Raw genomic sequence first — 17,130 nt, forward strand, 5'->3', positions numbered from 1 at the left:
TTTTCACAGATTGCCCCCTCTGTCAAAGGACATCTCGTGAGCTGCTTCTCCGTTAACCACACCAGCAGCAGCCTCTCCATCTTTTCATGGACAGAAGTCCGCAGCCTTGAAATTATTTTAACGCCCATAGCTGGCGTTATCGCCTTTATCGACTCCTTCTGCTTCAATATCGAACATATCGTAGAAGTGTTGCGGTCGTACAGCCTCGCCAAATCGACTACGCGCACGCCTCGCTCATATTTTTCGATGATTTCATGCTTTAATTGAATGGACATCATTTTTTTCTTCTTCTTCTTGACAGGAATCACCTTGTTCACAGGATCCATGGTTAGGGGAAGAAATGTCAAAGTAAGAGCAAAACAGAGAAGAAATGCTGAGGTCCACTGTAAGGAAGTTGCGAATCCTTGCCAACTGTGGGCTGGTGAGACTCTTTTGCGATTAAAGGTGGCGTTCCCTGCCCCAATTAGGGGCACGCCAATTTGCTCTCGTGACACGAAGCAAAACACGAGCCTAGAAAGTCAAGATAACACTGTATTTCGGCGTCTCCGCATGCTGCTGGTAACAATGGGCGCTGCCATCTTTGTTTACAATCGCTCCCGCGTTTATCTTCTTCCTGTCTTGTCAGTTTTGGGCGTCTTCCGTGCTTCACTTAAATACGACCGGAATCTACCTCACGTCCCAATGCACCACCATAAAAACTGTCCATCACCTCTTCGTTCACTCTCGGACGGTGGTCGTACTTTTCCGCTGCATTGCCACAACCGCCTGCTGGTGTTTTGCAGTCGAGACCAATGCCGCGCCTGCCCGCAGCCCGGCCGCCAAAAAAGACGACCAAGGATGTTTAATAAAGAAACAGACAAGTTACTGTCGGCCGTAACCACGCCAAAATCAGACACAAACCACCTGAATTGTCAGCTGCAACCGTCTTCTTTCTTCTTCTAAATATTTGGCGGTTGGCGGGCAAACTAAATTGCACATTTCCGCCCCCTAGTGGTTTGGAGTGTAGCCCAGAATATCGAATATGTATTAAATTTTCACGTTCTAAGAATCACTATAGTCTCTATCAGATGTGTTTGTCTGAGATATTAAAATGCTATTGTAATAGTAAATGTATTCCCCCAATTCTTTCATATAAATTGAAATATTTAAACACATTCCCAAAATGTAATCTCGATGTACTGTACTTGTTTCAAATAATTTCAAGTCTCATTTTCACAATTGCTTTCATCTCAATTCGACTGTATCACACATACCGTCACATGTGATGTCCACTTGACTTTATTTGTCCTTTTTTTTCAGGTTCGTTCTCTTGACACACTCGTCCCACCCTTTTGTCTTTTCCCCCAATTGCATTCTACATTCTTTCACGCTTTTCTTCTGTTGGTGTGTATTTGTTGGCAAATGATGAGCTCATCAGCAAACTCTGAAGAAGCCTGATAAGTATCCTGATCATCTGAATCAGGTATGTTGGAGCCGGGGGAGATGGAAAACATGCAGGACACCGGCCCTCGAGGACTGGCGTTTGACACCCCTGCACTAAACCAATACCAAATAAACAAAACAAATGGATCATAAACAGTAAATGAATTGAGGGGGGGGTGCTTTTGTAAAACACTTTAATGTAAAATAACATTTCATCTGTTTATTCTATGAATAATCAACCGAATATCCATAGAATCATCCATCATCTTAGCTGCTTCTCCTCACAAAAACAAAGCCAGCTGAGAGGAAAAACAAAGAACAGCTTGGACAGAACATGACACTACCTCCAATCTTTTTAAAGCTGGAGAAATATCAGACATTGTCACCAAGTGGTTCCCGTGGTTGTGAGTGTCTTTCATAAATATAGATTCTTCCTCCAACTTTTCCCTCTGGGAAATGAGTGTGAAAAATGTCCGTCATTTTCTTGTAGTTATTGTCCTGCAGAAATACGGAGATCTCCTGCAACATAAAGCGTATGAGCATTCAGTAACATGTCTGAAGTCACTGATAATGCCAAGTGAGCCTTTATTCAATGTCCTTAATAGCCAATTGAAGATTTTTGTGCCAGTATGTTCATAACTAGAAGGTCACAAGGTCATTTCTACATTTTAGGATTCCAGCAAACCACGATGAGAACATGGAAAAGTGGTGGACATTATATGTTAAAAGTAAGACTTTTTAATTCCATTTGAAATTCAATTCAGCACCAGCTTCACAATGTCCCATTCTTTTTACAGTATATAAATGACGAGCATGTGCTCTTAAAAGTCCCAAAACAAAACATCACTCTTTTGTTGGTTTCTTTTATCATGATTGCGTGATGTGACCACGAGAGTTATTCAGGCCGTTATTTTTAGAAATGCTAATTTATTTTGAGATTTGGCTCTACTCACATTCATAAGTTAAAGCATGTTGCACCACAGTTTTTTTTTTTTTTAATCAATCACATGTGAGACTATGGCCCAAAGAGAGTACTAGTTGGTACCTTGACCTTAAAATGGATATTAAGGATATCGAAAAATGCTAAAACAGCTTTCCATAAGATACTCTGACAGGTGTGGTAGCACTTTTACCTTCTCCAAAACGTCAAAGAGAACCAAGTGAGTAGGACATGACTGCGCGTGGGGAAACGAAGTCCGCAGCCAGAGAAGCGGATCATCGTAGAATCGGTCCGCTTCGTCCACGTGGCTTGCTTGGCCGAGATCAGGCGGGCACTCGAGAAATGCCATCTTCAGTGGCCAGTGGATGTGGCTGCAAGGGAACAGAAAACTTTAATATCCTGTTGCAGGTCTGTCTAACTTATCGCACATTTGGCACCTGTAGTAAGGCGTGGAGTGGCAGGGCATGAGGAAGAGGACGTCCGGCTCTGACACATTGTGACAAAGTGAACGCACGTGACTCATGACATCCAGAGCGCCGCGCTGGTGAATCAGGCCTGTGTAGAGGGCTATGAGCAGGTTGGCTGCCAACAAACCACATGCGGCTGCTCCTCGCCACATTTTCATATGAGCCACTGATATCCCTGTTTACAAAGTACATCTATATGAAAATGTGGTCCAATGTTTTTTTTTTTAATAGCAGAAGATTAAAAGACAGGCTATTACGTCAATACTGTCGTAAAAGGTTGGAATAGAGACTTACCACAGAAGATCATACAAAAGGGAAGCACAGGGTAGATAAATCGAAACTCCTTGTGAGGAAGCAGACTGAAAATAAATCCAACATGGTGTGAGGTGACGAGACGGATCAAATATACCTGAGTGAGTGGAGAATGAGTGAGAGAGAATTACGATGCGTTACCTGTATACCCCGATGGTCCAGATTATGGCCACTAGCAGGATTCTGTACTTTCTGAAAGCCAGGAAGCATCCGTGAAAAAAAAACGGGAGATGGGGGCCAATTATGACCGGAAAGCCCTGAGTGAGGTACCAGTGCCAGGGATGGGTGCCGTAGATCTCGGCCACGTTGTGGAAAACGTTTATCTTCAGGAAGTTGAACTGCACAAAGATCCACTACACAACAGAAAACAACTGAATAACCAAAATTATTCTTTCATTTTGAGTACACAATATAGACCTGCACAGCCCCACCGTGCCTTTTTAGCTTATATGGAAACTACTGAAATTATTAACTTCTTCAAAGCATAACTGGTGACACACCAAAATGAAGGTTATGAGATTGTTTAACATATGCTTCACCTTTTCATAGAAGATACAGTCGATTATGGTTGAAATCAGAATGGCTGAAGCCCTAAAAAAAAACAAAAATGCTGTTACTTTCAAACCAGGAAACAAAATCTAAAACATAAAAATGTGAATTAAAAAAAACACAACTAACCCGACGGGAATGTAATCATGAACGAGGAGCTTCAGTTTGTTTTTGTCCTGCCAGAAATGGTAAATCAACAGCGGAAGCCAGACAATCAGGGCCGTCGGGCGAACAATGACCGCAAAGGCGACAAGGCTCAAATACTTTTTACTTGGGGGGGAACATGGACATGGTGTCAGCTAGGAATTGATGGCATAGATAGAGAAAGAGAGAGGTTTAACACGTCAAGGAGACCTGCTGTGAGTTTTGGATGCTGGGAGAGGGAAGTAGCACAGAGCCAGGCAGGTGATGGTGGCCTCCACGCTGTTGCTTAGCGTTCTGGTGCAGCAGAACCATGTAAACCACGAGCACAGATGGCAGAAGAACTATACACACAAGAGGAAAAAAAAAATCAACATCCAACAGAATTGACATTAAACCTGAAAAAAGAAGAAGTCTAGTTACCATCCAGTTTGCAACCTGTCGATCTTCCAGAGTTCTGATGAGGAAGAAGAATTTAACGTCTGCAAACGCAGTAAGGAGTGCTTGAAGTAGTCGTGGCATCCAGATCTGCGGGGGAAAAGCAATCAGGTTGAGTAACAAAACCACATAAGACCCAAACATGGCTGAATATAGACAAAACACTTTCCAGAAGATACACATGGTCACAGTGTGTCCACTGTAGTATTTTATAGATGCCAGCAAAGAAGAGAGGATAGGTGAAGCCTCTTATGCCTTCCTTCCATTCCCACGTCAGATGCCCATAAGTCACACTGTTAAGGTTTTTTTTTTTTTTTAAACTTGATCAGATGGTGTAAAGGAACTGGGACCAGTTCCGGTGACTCTAGACCCGAATGACGGCAGCCACTACAGAAAATGCATGGATGGTATCAAAATGAATTGAGTTGAAAGGATATTTGAAGACCATGTGATGGGCGACCTCCACAGACTGCCAGTACTCATCTGGAACGAAGCTGCTCTGAACCAGGAAACAGTTGGCAATACGGAAAATCACAGAAAATATTGCAACTTGCAGCACTTCTGTATGGAGAAAGAGGAAAATCTTAACAGTAGCGTGAAAAACCACAATCAACAGAGTTGGGAATAACAGCGTTAAAAATAATGCCGTTACTAACCCAATAAATGACTAGTTCAAATGCAACAATGCCGTTACCCAAAGGGAAACGTGGCACATTACGCACTGATATCTGAAAAATAATCAGAGCTGCCTCACTCAAACAGACACGGCACAAGAGTAGGGATGCAGCTATTAAATATTTTGCAAATTAATTATTCAAACATTTACCAATTAAAGCAAACAGTATGCCTACTAGGAAAAAAATATGAAATTATTAAAACCTGGCGCAACTAAAGTTACATTTGTTTGGACAAACAAAATGGAAACACACCTGTCCTAATAGGAGTGTCAATCTCCTTTGTGTACAGTCGGGACTTTCGTTTTCTGAGTTTGACGCCCTCCTTGTCAGTCCCGAATCTGAAACGCAGTCTGAAAGTCTCCATGTGTGGTCGAAGTTTCCTTCGGCGTTAATGCAGAAGACATACGTCGACCTGTCTGGTAGGAGATACAAGTTGAAATGATAAAGATGCAAAGACTTAAGCATCATGTAGATTCGAAAATGTCACAAAACACAAAGCAGACGACTTTATTATAATCTCCAAAAGTCAGTCAGCAAGACCGAACCACTGTACCTTTTATTATTACATTGGCCGAAATAATGTATTATATTTTCAACAGGGTTCCCGCGGATGTTAAAAAAGTCTTTGGCATTAAATCAGTCAGCAGTCAAAGAATCAATAAATCTAGAAATAAGTCCTTAATTGGTATTAAAAAGTCTGAAACCAATCTTGGAAAAGTCTTGAGAAAATGTTAACAAGATAAATAGGGTTTTATGGCTGTAAATAGATTAAAATCTGAAAATAAATGAACATTTTTAATTAGAAAATGTACTGAATGACACTTGAAACACCCTGAGATTGTGATAACATAAACAACAAATCATGCAATTTCTCTGGACTGTCAGGATCAGGTACCGTAGAAACTTTTGGACACCTTGGGACATTGGGAACTTTGTGAAGTTGGGAATTGAAATTATCTTCAAATGGAATCAAAGTGTCTTTCATTTAACTTGCCTTAAGACTGTGCAAGCATGTAGTACTTTACTTTTAATTTGATGCAGCAAGGGCTGTTCAATATGGGAGAAAATGTAGTGTCAGGAAAAAGTATTACATAATAATTAATTAAATAATAATTTAAAAAAATCATAACCTGATGTGGTAAAAAAATAATTTTCAACTAAACAGTACACTGTTGTTGTAATGCAGTTTAATATACAATGCTGCTGTAACACTTCAAATTTCCCCATTGTGGGACTAATAAAGGACATCTTTATCTTTATCTTTATTTACATCCGCGCTCACCTAGCAGTGACGTAATGCGGCTAAAGATGCTACCTCGAAGCAGTAGTCGTGACATTAATCTTAATTCACTGTTCATAACAATGGAAGTGTAGAAATAAAAAAACGCCTTAGGAGCGCATTCATTTTAGTTGACGCATCGTCTTGGGTCTATTTTAACTTGTTTACGAAGTCATTGTAGGCATAACACATTTTTTATAATGTTTTTGCCTACCCGATTGTGACTTCAGTGGATGCTAAAAGTCCGAGGGTCGAACGGAGCGAGCATGTCATAAACCGTTTATTCTTCTTCTTTTGCTAGTTGTTGTTTTTTTAGCAGTTGGCAAACAACTAAATGATGAATTACCGCCACTAACTGGTATGGAACATGGAACCTACACAAAGCGTAATAATTCGAAGTGGTTCGGCAGCTAGGCACTTCCGAATTCTTCCGGTGTTATTCAAACTTTCAAAATAAAAGTTTATTTCGGATGCAACGTACTACAAAATATTAATAAACTAATACAACCGGTAAATTACACGTAGTATATCTCATAATTACGTTTTTAAAAATGAGAAGACTAGGATTTGGATGAATGGATGAGGTGCGGTGTGCATTTCTGTCCATCAGGGGTCGACATGTTTCACTTATTGGATGTTGTTCTGCATTCCCACAGCAGAGAAGAAGCAAGTACGCTTCATGCTAACCCAGGTTTCCTCAAGTTTTTCCTCGTTGGGGACATTTTAACGTCGTTTTCCCCCCACTCTCTCTCTCTTCCAGTCAGACGATTTGGAAGTTTCCGCGGTGAGTTAAAATAGCTACGAATTTATTGTTAATGTGCCTACATGTCGCTCCCAAGACAGCTCAAGAGTAATACTGACAGCCATTAAGCTAACGAGCAACAACGAAATCTCGCGATAACTGGTGTGAAAGTGACTTTATTTTCCCCATTGCATATTCTTGCTTTCTTCCAGGACCACCTTTTGCCCTCAACACCAAAATTGTTTATCGGAGGAGTCGAAGTGATGCTCCGGAAAAAAATTCCCTTCACACAGATGGCTTTTGCAATACTGCTTGGAGTAGGTGGTGGTTTCTATATCTACAGACCGTATTATGACACCGTGCCAAAGAACACAACGCCGCAGCAACAGGATGTGGCACTAAAGGAGAATGCAATTGGTGGAAAGAATTCATCCCCCTAAAGTACAACCATGGACTAAACCAGTCAAAGTAATATTATTTTTTTCAATATAATTTGATTGTGAATGAAACAAAATAAAATGATTTTTAAGGTGTTTGTAGTGTGTCGTGTATTTGTGTCAGTCAGTCGCATTGACAATAATTAATGCACACAACAGTGGTCATTATAATGAAAATAAAACTCTGACATATGATTCCTGTACTAGCATGTTATACAACAACACTTATTTGGCTCCCTCTAGTGCCGGGGCAGGGAACTCCGTTTCCTACAGATCCCTATCTTGTCTGTTTTAGATCTCTCCCAACTCCTAAGACACCTGATTCAATCGTTCAGCACATCAACAAGCTCTGTAGAAACCGGGAACGATCCTGATTGTAAGATTGTAAAAGACAACGCCCATGTCTTTGAAAAGACCACGAATTAAAACGTACCTTTTATTTTCCCCAAAATATGTCCAATTACAACACGTACTGATCAAACAATCCCTTTCGGGTCTTTCCAGAGCATCTGCCCTCACATGACTGGCCACCTATTGGCCCGACAAACTTCCGTTTAGTGGCGTGAACTTGCATATTTTTTTCTTGTCGTTTTTGTTTTTGAGGTAAGAGTGTGAGTTAGTGTTTTTTTTTCCATGTGTTCTGTGGTTTGTTGCTTCCACTGTGTTGTTGTGATTGCAGCATTTCTTTCTGGCGTTTGTGTGTGTTTTCTCTTTTTCTTGCATTTTTTTGTTTGCATCATTCTAGTGTTCGGATTTGTTTGCAGTATTTCTTACTTGCTTCGTTTTTGTTTTGCAATTTTTTGTGTATTTTTTTGTTTGCATTTATGTCTTTATATTTTCTTTGTTTGTTTGCATTTTTTTTGCAGCGTTCCTCTGTTTGCAGCGCGGTTGCCCCCTGTCAGCCAACGTAAAACAGGGTGCTTTTTCCACGAACCCAGTCAAAAATCTCTCTGGCCCCGGTGAAGACCCTTCAGCACCTTTCGAATATTTATTTTTAATTCACTTAATAAAGTTATTTAAAAAAAAAAAAACGTTTACATTAGTGATTTGAATTTGTGTTTTCAACTTTTTTTCCATCTGTATAACTGTTACTCGGCTCAGTCTAATTGCTGGCGTGACTCCTCGGCCGTCTCTGTCAGGAATGTTACTAAGTCGGCGTTTCGTCAGACCAACTGGTTACCAAATCGCAAACTTCTGTACTACAAGTGTTCCCCGGGCATGTTTAGAAACGTTTCCCTGAAGTGGGACGGTGATGAAATTGACAAGTCGTAGCCGGCGGGGAGGAGGAGCTGCTTTTTCTTTCTCAACTTAGTCGCATTTTGCTTTCCCAAATGAAGTAGTTGCAGCTAACCAGCCTCCATGACATCCCATGGCTCAGAAGTGACGCGATAATACATTCACTTTACCCTTGGAGGAGTTCGTCTTTTTTTTTTTTAACCTGGTGCGCGTTTTGAATTCTTCCAAGCAACAAGTGGTGAGTGAAGTCAGTCAGCTATCAGGAAATGTGAGCAAGTAGCATTCTACAAAAGTTAGCATCAACTTTTCTTTCTGGTCTATTTGTAATATTTTTCCACTACTGTTTGACAGTTCTGTACAATAGTAGTTCAACTTTAGCATACTTGCAGGACAGCGACTGTGCATGGTTGACATCTGGCACTACTTGTATGAAGCGCTAGGTTTTAATCTCGTGTAGTTGTTACTAGTTGTACAAAGTTGCTTAATTTTGCCTCACTAGTAACACGTAGTTGACCTTTTCGAATGCCAACGTTGAACTGATGAGGTCCGTTAAGATGAATATCACTGATAATAAATATGTTTTCTTCAATATTTTTTATGTCCATCTGAGGGTCCGTGTAAGACATTTCAGAGTACTTGCAAAATAATTCAGGCATGCTTGTAGTACTATTATCTGACTATGAATGTGTTTTCTATGGCATTTGTCCACATTAGTAGAATAATTTTGGCATATTAGTTGGAGGATTACAGAAAAAAACTGTGCATTAGTTGACATATGTGTGCTACTAGTGCTACTCAAGAAATGTTATGATCACGAGTAGAATTGCTTAATGTCACTCACTAGTAGCTAACTGTTGCACAATTTTGCGTTACCGATAATCGAATAAGTAATTGTACTTTTACACCCGAGTTGTCCTTAAGTGAGGACAAGCCGCGTACTCGTAGAGTCGATGGGGCTTAAGCAGGACGTCAAGATTCTCGAATAAATGTGTAAACGTCTTGCCATTGTGCAGCCACATGAGGACCAGCTGAGAGTCATTACGTGTTCTATTTGTTTCACTTAATTCACTTTAGTGTCAGTTTGATGTGAATGTGCGCGCGCGCGCGTGCGCACTGATGCGCGCGCGTGTGGGCGCGTGTGTCACAAGCAGTAATTGATGCTTCTGCATATTGTGTATATCCGGATTGCATCCTTTGAGCTGGAGTGCTGCCCAGGGTGGGTCCTTCACTTCACCTTGACGAAATGATTAAAGCTGCTTTTTATCGGCTGGCGTTAAGGGTTTGAAAAATTGCAGGAAAATCTAATGATGGCATGGTGGTTAAGGTCGAAGTGTATCCAACCAGAGAATACATTGTTTTTACTGTTTTGCATGCTAGTGTTGCACAAAGTACTGGTACCGGAATATTCCCGTTAATTTTAGCCGGCAAAAATGACACAATACTATAATTCCCAAATACAGGTACAGGTGGCCCTCAACCTCCGAGCATAATGGGTTCTGAGAGGCTGTCTGCATGTGGAGTTGCTTGTAAGTCAATGGACATTAAATTTCTTTTGAAAAATTCATCCAGCCACTAAGCCAGGGTCACGGAAAGATTCATTTTATTAAATAAATGTAAAAAATTCAATTGAATTATATACACATTCACCGGCTATACATAAATTACCTTTAAGAACTTTAAAAAAAAATTAAAGACATTTTTCTACACGAGAGTATTCCATAATAAAAAGAAATAAGCTTGCATAGATGGTGAGGTTGCTGATGTGGCATTAACCATTGACCAATTCATACCATAAATATGCGCAACATTAAATCATCTCACCACTGTCCAACATTTTGGCAATAGGAACCTTCGTTTCCATGGAGATTGCCTGGCATGGCCCCCATGGTCTCTTGCTTTGTGCTTTTTTGCCTCCACCACCACAATCATTAGCCTTTGTTTTATCAGCCATGCTAAATAAAGTTTACTTGCATGTGGACGTGTAAATTATCCAAGGACCTGCATCCTTTGATAGGCTCTTAGAGATAACAAGTGCCAGAACAAACTGGGCGTTCGCGTCTGCAGTGGGGGAGAGAGACACACACAGTGAGTCAGAGAGAGAGATGTATAAATAGATGAAGTACAGCACCGTAATGTGAGGTATCACGTCTTTTAAAATATGAATTTTAGAACGCCATATGACATTTATGAACATCTGTCTGCATTTGTACCAATGTTCGTAAGTCAAAAAATTCTCGCTCCAACTCCATGTCAGACGAGGCCGTTTTTATATAGTATTGTGAGCCGTTTAATATCACTAACCTCCCCACAATATTGTGATAATTATCATCAGATGCGGTTCATACTGTGATATTATCAGAACCACGCCTCCTCATTGACGCCAGTTTTGGCCTGCTCTGCTGTAGTGTAATGTGAGTCTGTTGAAAGCGCAGCGCAACCCGGGAGCATGTGACCACATCGTTCCCCATTGAAATGAATTTAAATGCCAGGAATCACTTTGGTTTCTTTTTGACAATGTGTTTATTATTGTGAATAGTCTGCAGTGGAGTAGGAATGTGTGCCGCAGTTGTTCATTTAGTTTAGTGATTTAGTTTTTGCCGATTTGGTTCATGTGCCGGTACTACATCTGTATATGAAAACATCCCTAGTGTATAACATAGTCTGAATCGATGTTTGGTCACTTGTGGGAGAAATTGTGTTTTCGGTCAATGGTGTCTGTACTTATAATTGTAACATACTCATGTCAACTGTCGGGGAAATAGTATAACAACTTGCACGTGTAAGGTCTTGTGTTTGTGAGAAACAGGATAAATGGCAACAGCTGCAACAAGTGAGGATAGAAAAAGTCTACACACCCCTGTTTAAATGTCAAGTTTTTGCGGGATTAAAAAAAAAAAAAAAGGAGGATGATAATTCATTATAAGACTTTGATGTGACATATAACCTGCACAACTCAAAAGCATTTTGTGAGGAGAAATAAAAACAAACAACTGAAACAATGCCTTAAAACAAGTGCGCACACCCTTTTATAAATGGGGGCGTGGCCGTGTTCAGAATTTACCCATCACATTCAAGTTGAACGGGCGAAAGTACACGACTCACCAATAATTTAAAGCGCCTCTGATTTATCGTAAATAAAATGTTGATGTTCTAAAAGGCTTTTTCCGCCTTTTCCTGAATTATTTACTTATTTATCTATTGCTAACGCAGATTTGTATTTAGAACTGCTCATAATTCCCCTGGCTGACTTGAATTTCCGACGGCTCGAAAGTCAAAAGAGGAAAGACTATCTTTGCTGGAGTGACACACAAAGCGGACCAGATATCTCAGAAACAATGACTCAACAATATCTTGACTTCAACTTTGAGAGGTTTGCATGTGCTTATTATATAGTGCAGTGAGTACACGAGATTTTCAAGCTGTGACAGACAAGGTGGAGTTTCCCAACTCAACGGAAAGTCCTGCCTGTTTGCTTCCTTTTCAGTTCAGTGGTTGGAATGATAACGAGGTTTGTATGTTGTTCTTACCATGGTAGGCATGGGGGGGGTTTGTGAGTCGTATTAACCACTGATGATTGTTTTGTCTAGCTACATACTTGACTGTGTCGGGGTTTTTGTCAACATTTCTAGTACTGTACATTAATACGGAAACTCAGACGCAACTGGAACTAGCAAGCATTTTTTTATTCATTATTTAATCTTAAGGTCAATGCTAGGTAATTGAATGTATTCATCCAAGAAGATTAGCGTAAATCCCGAGGCTGAAAAGAAATATAATAAATGTTGTATGTAGCATTACAACTGTTAATATCTGGTAAATGTGACTAAATAAAGCGTTGAGCTATTTTTTTCCCCCTCCCTTCAAAGTAGCCCTGGTGGTGTTAGCTCGTGGTTCATGGATAAACATGCTAGCATTAGCTGTTAGCATCACAGTGAGTGAGTTCATCATGCATCTTGGTTACGTAAAAGGACCTTAAGCCGCTTATGGCTCGACATGAAAGGATCAGTGGGGGGATGAGGGTCACGATGAAAGAATGTAAGGCTTGTTTGAATTCTTTTTTTGCACCCTGGTCATATGACACGTGAAAATGCCCATTTGGCTGGAATTAGCCGACCACGTGAAGTGTATAAATGTGGTGTGCACGAAATCAAATTAGTGTTAGTATTTATCTCTTGATTTGTTTTTACTATTGTGCCTTTGAATTTTGAATCAACAACTTTTTTTTGGGGGGGGGGGGGGTATTTTAAGCATCGCTGTTTCAGCATGAGAGGCATTTACAAAATGTTTTTGTGTGCGTTGTAGAAATTCATCGGTCATTATGTCTGATGGGGAATATGATTACCTCATCAAGTTCCTGGCCTTGGGTGACTCTGGTGTGGGAAAGACAAGTTTCCTCTACCAGTACACTGATGGCAAGTTCAACTCCAAGTTCATCACCACAGTGGGAATTGACTTCAGAGAAAAACGAGTGGTGAGCTGCTGCTTTTCTTTAGAGTGTGACAAAAAAACGGACAAAATATGGTGAAAGATATCTCATCTTTAATGCATATTTACTTTTGTTTTATTGCTTCTCTTTTCACTATCAGCTTCTGCTTTTGGACCAAGCGGCCCATTTAAGATCTCCCCATCCACAATCCCCAACATAAATATACATCCATATATTTGATAGAAAGTCTTCTTACAGAATCATTATTTTTTATTTCATATATTGTGAGCTATTTGTCACAAATGGGATTGGGCAATGCGCACACAACTCTACATTTAATATTACGAGGTAGCTATCACCAATCCGTGATGGAGCTAGCTAGACTTTTTCAAGGGGTCAATGCCCCCCTGCCCCCCCCCCTCCCTCTAGCTCTGCCAGTGTCACAAATACCAACTTCTTGATTTAAAACAGAATGCTCGTCACAAGAATTCAGGCGCAGGTGAAATTTCTTAAATTGTTCTACTGTTCACTGTAAAATGGATTACATATTGCTGGCGTCTGGCTGAAAAATAAGTCAGAATGTGGGCAATTTTATATTGTTTCTATACTATTGGTCTGTCCACACGCATGTGGATGTTATTTTTATGAATTATTGTGCAATCTAAAGCGTTTAAAATTGTTTGGCCTGTTTGATGTGGCAATGTTAACTCATTCACCACTAGCCACGTAAATAAAATGGATTTTTGACGTCTTTTGCCGTCAATGGCAGTAAATGAGTTTATGGTTGACCAAACATGTTGTTTTTATATATCCATTTGTGTCATGTCTTGAATAGACATTTGGCTGGGACTCCGATTGGACATGCATTCCAACATTCGTGTCAACTCAAGTTGATGACTCATGTTGTTTAAGGGCAGGTGGCAACCAACCTCCTTCCATCAGCAAACATCCGAGCCGACTGTATTTACTCTCTTAAAAGCTGCAGACCTCCGACTTCCACTTAAAACGTTCTCAGACGATTTTGACAAAATCTTGAATGTAGTCCAATTCAACCACAAATAAGATGAAGAATAAGATGTTAAAATAATGAGACCTGACTCATCTGGATCCCACTAACACTGTTGGCAGTTGGCGATAAGTTTGTATTGCATTTGTGCGTTTTCAACAGACGTACAATTCAACTGGTCCTGATGGCTCCTCAGGTCGAAGACAGAAGATCCACATGCAGCTGTGGGACACTGCAGGACAGGAGAGGTAGTTATCATGTTCTCCAGCTCCTCAATCAATCGTTTTATTATGATTTTCCCCTCTCTTCCCATCAGGTTTCGGAGTTTGACCACGGCTTTCTTTCGGGATGCGATGGGTTTCATTCTCTTGTTTGACCTCACCAATGAGCAAAGTTTTCTCAACGTCCGAAACTGGATGAGTAGGTGCCTTTATAATTGCACTGAATGTACGATATGAATGTGGAGCATGTTAATTATGTATTATACGGCCAACTACAGTGTGGTGAAATTATATAATTAAATTATTATTTTTTTTTAATGATATTATTGAAAATTCTGCTTTTCCATTGCTGACCACTCGGAGGTCATGCGGTAACTCATAAGAAACAACATTGATGTTTTCAGCGACGACCAGCATTTTGTCTTTTTAAATGGACACAATTGCGTTACAAACTCATTCAATTTAACAGTAAGAGTAATGATGGGAAAATGAAGCTTCAAATTTGATTCATGAATCAGTTGTTGTATTTTTGAGTCCTGTAGATGGCACTGTTGGTTTAAATAAAGGGTTTAAAAAATGACAAGACTGTGTGCTTTCAGCCCAATGTTGAACCGAGAGTGCCATCTACTGGAGTCCAAAAATACTACAACTGGTTCATGAAGCAGATTTGAAGCTTCGTTTACCAATCATTAAGTAAGCGGTGTGCTGCATAATGAATTACATTTTATGACAATATTTCCAATCACTATGAGAATGTAAACAAATTAGAGATTGTAATTGAAAATAAAAGACATTTTGCTTCTCCCCGATTGGCTAGTGACCAGTCCAGGGGTATCTGGTCTGAAGCAAAATCAGCTGTTGCAGGGGTGGGCAAACTTTTTGATTGGCGGGCCACAATGGGTTCTAAGTTTTGACTGAGGGGCCGGACCAGGAGCTGATGGATGGAGTGTTCTGGTAACCTTCTCTCATCAGAAATTAATTTTAAATGAAAGTGAACAAAAGAATTACAACAATATATATGTCTTTGAAAAACCACAGTATTTAGAAAATTAAAAAATTAACATAATTTATACATTTCATTTTTTTCAAGTTCGGCGGGCCGGATTAAAACGTTTAACGGGCCACATGTGGCCCCTGGGCCATAGTTTGCCCACGCCTGTGTTCTAGGCTGCAGTTAAAAGTGAAAGTGGATGAATGGAAAATGGATGTATGAATATATTTTGGCTCTATTGTTGTGGATTCTTTTCACATATACAAAGGTGATATTTGTGTCATGCTAAATATTTAACAAGGTCTGCTCCTTTCAGGCCAGTTACAAGTTCATGCCTACTGTGAGAATCCAGACGTGATTCTATGCGGCAACAAATGTGACCTGGTCGATCAGAGAGCCGTGAGTGAGGAAGAAGCCCGAGAGCTGGCAGATAAATACGGGTAGGTGTCACCCGCCCGCCAAGCCTCCCTCTTCCTGAAATGTTTGTCTAGGAGGCAGTGGCAAATTTGTTTGCTCAAGTCAGTGAGAAGACGGCATCAGACTAAATAGGCCCTCCCGGAAAAGTCAATATTTGTCCACATGTGTCAAGTATCTTGCTCGGGCTCACCTGTATAGAAAGTCAAATAGTCCAATAGATAAGAGCTGTATCAAGAGTTTTGTGAAGAAGATTAGTGAAGTTAGCTAAGAAGGGCAGTGGCATGTATCGTGATCAAATTTTGTTTATTTTTTATTTATTGATTTATTTTTTTATTGTTCATGTTAATCCAGAGTTGACGTTTCTTGTTTTACTCCCCGACAGAGTCCCTTACTTTGAGACGAGCGCGGCGAATGGACAGAACGTCAACCAGGCCGTGGACGTGCTGCTCGACCTCATCATGAAGAGGATGGAACGATGCGTGGACAAATCGTGGATCCCGGACGGCACCTTCCGAACAAACGGTCACAACAACGCCGACTTGGCAGAGACCTCGGAAAGGAGCAAGTGTGCATGTTAAGAGTGCGGAGGGGGTCATTTAAATACACTGGGCTGGCGTAAAGTAGGACAGAGACAAATTGGCTCTCGTTTAAACCTGCTGATTGTTGATACACTGTTTCTGTGATACCATGTAGTGTGTATGTCACTTATTTGCCTTTAAAGTAAAAGATGGACATTTATTACTTGGGGTGGTGGATATTTATTTACCATAATGCTGTAAGGTCCAGCTGTGACTGAAGCAAAACATATTTTTAGATATCGACATTGCGATTCAGCAAAGTGAGTTGTCATGCCACACAGGCCATAAATATGCAGTTTTTAAAGCCCTAGAAGAATTTCCTGCTTATGTACTCCTCGGAAGGTTTGTTCTGCTGAATTTCATTGTAATGCTGCAGTTAAGGTCCTCAGTATTCAGTCATTTTATATTGAATGTCAATACTTGTGCCAAGTCGCTTACTCCTCAAAGTATGCAGTTATTCCATTGTAATTCAATTACGTCATTTTTGTTACAGTAAAAGACAAGATAAGTTCAGAACATCTCTCAGACTTGGCTAGCCATATATGTGCAATAGAAAATGGGCTGTGGAATTTCTTTATTTGCCATCATTGCTGTCCATACCAATAAGAAACAATTACGGTATGTCCTATAAGTAATAAATATAGAGAAATATTGTATCTGCCAAAATAAAATCCATGTTTTTGTGTATTGACTGTTAAATACATGTCTTTCAGTTGTACATTTAAGGCAAAATATATCAGCACCCTTTTTTAGACCCTTTGAAGATCTTTGAGAAAACAATGCAGCATGTATCTGCTTGCATAGTTTGCATTTAAAATTATCCACATTTCAGTGTGATGTATTTATTGAAC

The 17,130-nt window shown here is 40.1% G+C and overlaps 3 protein-coding genes across 4 annotated transcripts; 2 read left to right on the forward strand and 1 right to left on the reverse strand.

The window, feature by feature from the left end:
* Window positions 1-1,599: 1,599 nt before the first annotated feature.
* On the reverse strand, window positions 1,600-6,642 carry LOC148337459 (GPI alpha-1,2-mannosyltransferase 3-like). Of its 2 annotated transcripts, none has more exons than XM_088295337.1 (13): window positions 6,440-6,642; window positions 5,199-5,358; window positions 4,707-4,768; window positions 4,439-4,556; window positions 4,255-4,359; window positions 4,045-4,175; window positions 3,820-3,960; window positions 3,681-3,732; window positions 3,283-3,494; window positions 3,124-3,188; window positions 2,800-3,004; window positions 2,556-2,733; window positions 1,600-1,941 (listed from the first exon to the last, which is right to left on the reverse strand). In XM_088295337.1, the coding sequence occupies exons 1-13, from the start codon at window positions 6,496-6,498 to the stop codon at window positions 1,795-1,797; spliced, it is 1,635 nt and encodes a 544-aa protein (XP_088151463.1). In that variant the 5' UTR covers window positions 6,499-6,642; the 3' UTR covers window positions 1,600-1,794. The 2 variants fall into 2 exon arrangements, with proteins under 2 accessions (XP_088151463.1, XP_088151464.1); XM_088295338.1 differs by having other exon boundaries at window positions 4,707-4,830; window positions 5,199-5,362; window positions 6,440-6,638.
* Window positions 6,643-6,843: 201 nt separating this feature from the next.
* On the forward strand, window positions 6,844-7,500 carry pigbos1 (PIGB opposite strand 1). The gene is made up of 2 exons (XM_088295341.1): window positions 6,844-7,009; window positions 7,180-7,500. Exon 2 carries the CDS (start codon window positions 7,231-7,233, stop codon window positions 7,405-7,407), a length of 177 nt encoding a protein of 58 aa, XP_088151467.1. The 5' UTR covers window positions 6,844-7,009; window positions 7,180-7,230; the 3' UTR covers window positions 7,408-7,500.
* A 1,007-nt stretch (window positions 7,501-8,507) lies between these two features.
* On the forward strand, window positions 8,508-16,966 carry rab27a (RAB27A, member RAS oncogene family). The gene is made up of 6 exons (XM_088295340.1): window positions 8,508-8,878; window positions 12,943-13,111; window positions 14,235-14,320; window positions 14,389-14,492; window positions 15,601-15,724; window positions 16,084-16,966. Exons 2-6 carry the CDS (start codon window positions 12,959-12,961, stop codon window positions 16,277-16,279), a joined length of 663 nt encoding a protein of 220 aa, XP_088151466.1. The 5' UTR covers window positions 8,508-8,878; window positions 12,943-12,958; the 3' UTR covers window positions 16,280-16,966.
* Window positions 16,967-17,130: the final 164 nt, after the last annotated feature.

Source organism: Idiotropiscis lumnitzeri, chromosome 5 (genome assembly GCF_059441095.1).
Source record: "Idiotropiscis lumnitzeri isolate Australia: NSW breed Sydney's pygmy pipehorse chromosome 5, RoL_Ilum_1.0, whole genome shotgun sequence".
NCBI classification, from domain to species: domain Eukaryota; kingdom Metazoa; phylum Chordata; class Actinopteri; order Syngnathiformes; family Syngnathidae; genus Idiotropiscis; species Idiotropiscis lumnitzeri.

What these genes read in the sequence shown, in the direction of transcription:
- pigbos1 (XM_088295341.1), top strand. Translation starts at nt 7,231, where the DNA reads ATGCTCCGGAAAAAAATTCCCTTCACACAGATGGCTTTTGCAATACTG.
- LOC148337459 (XM_088295337.1), bottom strand. Translation starts at nt 6,498, where the DNA reads ATGACATGCTCGCTCCGTTCGACCCTCGGACTTTTAGCATCCACTGAA. An exon ending in TGGACCATCGGGGTATACAG is followed by an intron (nt 3,189 to 3,282) that starts GTAACGCATCGT and finishes ATTTATTTTCAG; the next exon opens with TCTGCTTCCTCACAAGGAGT. An exon ending in TCTTTGACGTTTTGGAGAAG is followed by an intron (nt 1,942 to 2,555) that starts GTAAAAGTGCTA and finishes TTTATGTTGCAG; the next exon opens with GAGATCTCCGTATTTCTGCA.
- rab27a (XM_088295340.1), top strand. Translation starts at nt 12,959, where the DNA reads ATGTCTGATGGGGAATATGATTACCTCATCAAGTTCCTGGCCTTGGGT. An exon ending in ACTTCAGAGAAAAACGAGTG is followed by an intron (nt 13,112 to 14,234) that starts GTGAGCTGCTGC and finishes CGTTTTCAACAG; the next exon opens with ACGTACAATTCAACTGGTCC. An exon ending in GAGCTGGCAGATAAATACGG is followed by an intron (nt 15,725 to 16,083) that starts GTAGGTGTCACC and finishes ACTCCCCGACAG; the next exon opens with AGTCCCTTACTTTGAGACGA.